We start from the raw sequence: 6,151 nt of genomic DNA on the forward strand, positions 1-6,151 counted from the left end.
AGGGTCTATTGGAGCCACAAATTCTATTAATGCAGTCGAGAATGTGAAAGAAAAAATGAAAAAGTCATTAGAAAGGTAACTTGGAAAAGGTAGCACAGATCATTGATTTGCAAGATCATTATTCCTGAAGTAGCAAATTAAAGATTCAAGACCGGTGAAGGTTGCTTAAATTAAACACAACGAAAATCATTGATTTTAAATTCATTTTTCCCTATAGAAGAAAATAGCATCTCTTGTTGCTGTTACGCCATGTAACAGTTTCATGATGCAGAAATAAGTAACTACTTGTACAAAGTAGAGTAACTTTTAAGAAAATAGTACCCCAAAGTCAATGATTACGTACACAATATAAAAGGGTAACAAATAGAAGTTTTAGGTGCATAGAATATAAAACAACAATATAATACAAAATTTTACATCTTCAAAGCCACAAACCTGGGCTGCTGGTTCACTAAAACTTTCACACAGCCTACTTGTGACCTTTTCTAAGCCATCTATCAGCACAAGATTGTTCAACAATTCTCAGTGCATCAGCACTGCAGCTTCTTGCACAAGAGGCTGTGTAACATGCACAAAATGCTCAGCTTCCCTCTCCACCTCTTCCCAACACTTGTGTGCACTCTTCCCTTCTTTCATTTTCTTCACAAACCCCACAAACTTCCTCCAGTTATTTGGTTCAAACAAATGCGGGTTCATTCTCAGGTAAGTGAATGCACACATCTCTCTTCCACCAGAGTCACCATCAACATCCAACTGTGATGCCCTTATGATCTGCTCATGAGCATACTCATCGTACCGTGGCAGCGCATTTTCACCAGCAAGTGGAACCTGTGCCTTCTGCGTTGCCAGAGCCACTTGCTTCACAAGCTTCTCGGGTGCACAAAGGGCATCTTGTGGCTGCTCGTGATCGCGCATCTCAATACAGGTGAAGTTGAAGATGGCACCGTGGCGTGCCAACATTTGAGCAATGGGGATGTAGCCATCACGGAACCGGGTGTTGTAATACCCTGCTGTGAGTTCTGGGGCGTGAGACCTTGAGCCATAGTGCCAGTGAATGCCAGCAACCTTCACTGAGATCTTCACTCCAGTGTTGTCAAAGATTGACGTGGCTGATGAGAGAATCCTGTCACCGTGGTCCAACAGCATCTGAGAGTACCAGGTGAGGAAAAACTCACCATATGGACCATCCCAGCCTCCACCTTCTTTGCGGAAAAATTGAGTGTCTTCTGGCCAGTTGTTATAGTGTCCAGCATCAGTAGGGCCTGTGCTTCCCCATTCAGGCTTACCCTCAGCTTCAGCAGCAGCTTTTAAGCTACTCAACATATACTGCACCGTAGCATAATTTAAGTATTAGAACACATTTTACCTAATTTTCTCCTCTTCGTTCATCAAGAAATTTATCCAAACAAATCCTAAAACAATTATATATAAAAGAGTACAAGAAGGAGAAGGAAAAAAAAACGTAAATATATATACCTTGTCATAGCATTGGAAACCACCAATTCCTGGGAAATTCCATGTCCCATTTTGCTCTGGGTAAGAAGGGTAACGCAGCTCACCTGCCGGTCCCATCCCAACTTGAATTTCCTGAAATATGCCAGTAAAAGGAGTTTAGATGAGAAGTTATATAGCAACAAAAATCACACCATGATGTAAAAGTGCACTGAGAAAGATATTTACCACAATGGTGTCACCAAGGAGGTGCTTGAAAGTGTCTCTGAAAGCACGCATGAAATCAGCATAACATTGAACTGGGGTTCGGCCCTTGAGCACTGGCGAAGTATCACATCCAAGTGATATATATTCATAGTTTCTTCTTCCCCATTGATCAGTATATGCAAGATCGGGGTCATTATCAATCTCCTCCACAACCCATTTGGGTAAAGGAATACTGCACACAAGACAAACAATCTGATAAGCCAACCAATAAGACAACTGGTATTCCAACACTATGCTAACTTACAGCAAAACTGATGGCAATAATATCTAAAATCATAAAAATATGAACTAGTTTTTTTTTTTTTAATAAACCACAGCTATCTCCTGTAAGAGATAATTCTACTGGATTATCTCTTACTGGAACCAGATAGAATCACTGTGAATTTTAAACCCTCCTCCAACTATTTAACTACCGCATGTCCAAGACTCAAATTCGAAATCAATAGTTGATTTATGCGATCACTGATAAATGAAAACTAGTTTACTATAATTGATAGCCGTTGAAATAATTTACATGAAATATATAAACAGAAAATATATCTGGATTATTTGTTTCAAATAACATTTTAAACAAATGAAAATATTTTACAAATACATTTTCAAAAAATAGACTGAAAAACAAATTAAGATCTCGGGTCCACTTGATTAAAGGTAGTAGATCCTTAAAAAGTTAGTCTACTGTTTGTGGCGATACCGACGTGAATCAGTAGAACTACAAGTGCTACCTCACGTGGTCCCACTTTGGCACTTTCCATCACGAAAGCACACTCTTTTCTCACGTATTTTGTATTTACTACACACAAGGACCACGAAAGATGAAAGAAAATAAGACTCTGCACCGTGCTCATTACGCCTCTTTAAATCATATCAAAATATAAACATTTATGAAATTATTTTTAATCATTGTTATTATGTTAAAATAGATATAATAATTATGTTTTTTTAATAAGCATAATAATCATGCTTAAAAATACTAAATTAATATTGTTGTTATCCCTAATTTTAAGAGAATGCCAGCTCATTCGTAATAGCACAAGGATTAAAATTTAATTAACTTCATAATCTTCGATCAAAATAGTAGTAATAAAAATGAAACACTAAAATTTCAGTAAAAGGGAAATGGCTAAATAATTATGAATATACACAATTCTCAAGATTCAATTATTCCAGGTTCCTAGTTCATTCAATAGAGAAAACTAATACTACACTTAGAAGCAAAGTGATACAAGTCCAATATCACATCATTCACATGGCAGTATTGGCTTCATTTCCCATCACAAAACCCCTTTTATCCGTTTATTTTATTTTTCACAAACAGGCTGCATCGTGCTGGGCACGCCTCCCATTTTCAATCATAATCATCGAAAACTCCATATAATTAATAACCACATATTTTCCTATAAAGATAAATATATGAAATTAATTAAAATATATGTTAATATTTAAAATGTAAATTATAAGAACTAAAAATATTAATTTTAAACTATAAAAATTAAAATATAAATTAAACGAATTACTTTCACAAAAAATTAACATTTTCACACTGCATGAATTTTCATCCAAATTGCTTGTCCGACCAATTTCATTATCCAAACATTATAGATATATATCGTATAACAATATTTAGGTATCTAAACTTGACGTTAAATTTTTTTAATAAGAATGTATCCAGCCGTTTTGTTTCACGTGTCCAGCAATTTTAATACTAATAAAATATAATTGCTTATTTTAAAAAACTACAAATATAATTAAAAGCAAAAACACGACGTTAAAATTTTTTTAAATAAGAATGTTTCCAAAACGTAAAAAAATTTCATGGTGTCACTCAATTGATTTTCAGATTTCAATACGAATTCACAGAAATTAAACCTAAAAGAAACCTTTAAAGTACTCCAGAATCTAATAGTAACAATTCTAATTGTTAAAACCAATTGATCCAGAATCTAATAACATTCAATCAGCAATGACAAAAAAGAATGAGAGAGATTGCATAATAATACTCACGTGCAAGAGTCTCCGACGTTACCGCCACATTGGTGAAATGACATAACGGCCTGCACCTTCAGGCCATGCTTCTTCGCCATCTCCATGAGTTCAACGTACCCTCCCCAATTATACTCCCCAGGCTTCTCTCTCTCCACCAAACCCCACCACACGTCCATCATTACCCCCTCCACCCCCGCACTCTTCAGCGCCGCCATCGCCGCGTTCATCGCCTTCTTCCGGTTCACCGCGTTTCCCGTCTTTACGCTGTCCAACGGCATCATCACAAACAGCGGCACTCCCTCCTTCCCCTCTCCTTTCTCCTTCCCTCCGGCAATGTACTCCTCCGCCGCCACCTCCGCCGTGAACGCCTGACACGCTGCCGACAGATCCGCCCGTAGCACCGGCGACCTGCACGGGCTCAGCGGCGGCGACAGCCCCTCAGCGCCGCCCTCCGTCCTCGTGACCTTGCACTTCAGACTCACCGCCGGCGGCTTCCACAGAGTGGCGGCACTCATCGCCGCGGTTGATTCTCCGGCAGACGAATTCGGCACCGGCACCGTCGCAGCAGCCAGGGTCCCGATCTGGTGAGTCATATTCAACGCCATTTTCTAATCAATCAATCAAAATTTGCTTTGATTCAAATGCAAAGAACAGAAAATAACAATTTATTGGGTTTAGCGAATGCAGTGAGGGGGAAGGATATTTATAGGGGGAAGGGGGTGGTGAGGATAAGGTTACAATAAGTAATATTAATATTTTGGGTATGACCGTTAGTTTTGCGCCACGTGTCATTTGGGAGAATGGACGGTGGGATGGGGATTGCGCGTGAAGGTGATGGTCCATGGAAAGGTGACACGTGAGAGATGTGTGGTCACGTGTCGATGTAGGAGCCAAGAGAAAATATGGGAGGAGAAGGATCTTGTGAGATTGGGAACACGGCAAGTGTCATGTCATCGGCCAATGGTCATGAAATCTATTTTTTCACATCCCAAAATTAGCTATTCAACTTAATATGAGTTGCAGACTATAATAGGTAGGACAAAAAAAGTGATGATACTTATTTAAATTTTAATGATTCAATTGTGATTCAATCATGATTAAACCAGTAATAAATAGATGATATACTTTTTTAAAGTAGATGTTTTAAAAATAGTATAATATAATAGCTACTCTTTTTTGTTTAAAAAATGTTGACATAAATTATTTACAAAAGTTAATAAACAAATAAAAGAGAATAATAATTTTATAAATCTAACTTTTAGTATTACATTGAAATTTAAAGTGATACTTATCAAAGATGTTAATATAGAAAAATTAATATTACATTGAAAAATTAATATAATATTTATTTTGAGATATTTTTAATATAATACTTATTTTGTGATTAATATAGAGCTAGATTTGGTTTTGTTGTTTCGTGGTTTTGATTACTTCATAACAAATAAACATTGTCATTTGACATTAACAAAATATGTGAAATATTTTAAACTCAGTTTAAATATGATAGCTAGAGACTTATTCCTAGATTGAAGATGATTAGAGATTAAAAATTGTGATTACAAATTAAACTAGTATATTTGGTATTTTTTTTAAATGCGTATGCTTATATATTCCTTCAATAATAGTAATAATAATATCGGGCATGCCTTATTATTATTATTATAAAGGATAGTTTTATAAGATAAACATTTACTCTATTCAATTCACGTACTAAAATATTAGTTTGATTCTATTATAAAAGAGTTTAATAGATATCCACCATTTCTGTAAAAAGCTTTTACACTTTTTAATCAATAAAAATTTATATTTTATGTAATTTTAAATATAATTATTATAAAAATCAATAAATTAAACATAAATGATAATTTATTTGAGTTTAATATCATCTAATCAGAATTCAATATTAATAATTTTTTTAAAATAAGTATCATGAAAGTCAACAAATTTATTATACATTAAAAAATTATAATTGGATGATGATCTAAAAAATATTTTTTTAATTTATTATTAAATCACAGTGTAAATAAAAAGTGAGTAGTTATAGTATTTTTTCATTAGAAAATTGAAATTTAAAAATATGATGGATAAATGAATCCGTTAGCGTATAATTATTAGGAGTGCGAACTCCGAAGGCATAGAATGAGTCTATAATAACTTGTGTTGAGGTATATTATACTGCGAGCTCAAAGGATGAATGTCATCATCCACCTTAAATTTAAGGTTATTGTTAAGATTTGACTGTTGAAACTACAGTAGATAAGACTTTTATGCTATTTTTTTAGGAAAAATAAAAGTCATTTGACTGATAGGATAAAACAGTTTTGATCCTATTCTCTAGGCATGATTTGTTAGTGAGTGATGTTATCTTTTTGTTAGCAGTTACTATCTTTTCTCTGCTTTTAAAATAAACCTTTGCAATCTCAATTTTTTTTTTCTTTATGCTCCC

General features: G+C 34.8%; 1 protein-coding gene across 1 annotated transcript; it reads right to left on the reverse strand.

The window, feature by feature from the left end:
* Positions 1-357: 357 nt before the first annotated feature.
* On the reverse strand, positions 358-4,399 carry LOC100781423 (beta-amylase 1, chloroplastic). The gene is made up of 4 exons (XM_003548268.4): positions 3,724-4,399; positions 1,681-1,891; positions 1,477-1,587; positions 358-1,326 (listed from the first exon to the last, which is right to left on the reverse strand). The coding sequence occupies exons 1-4, from the start codon at positions 4,308-4,310 to the stop codon at positions 523-525; spliced, it is 1,713 nt and encodes a 570-aa protein (XP_003548316.1). The 5' UTR covers positions 4,311-4,399; the 3' UTR covers positions 358-522.
* Between the last annotated feature and the right edge of the window lie 1,752 nt (positions 4,400-6,151).

The sequence above is a fragment of the Glycine max genome, chromosome 16 (assembly GCF_000004515.6).
Source record: "Glycine max cultivar Williams 82 chromosome 16, Glycine_max_v4.0, whole genome shotgun sequence".
Lineage (NCBI taxonomy): Eukaryota > Viridiplantae > Streptophyta > Magnoliopsida > Fabales > Fabaceae > Glycine > Glycine max.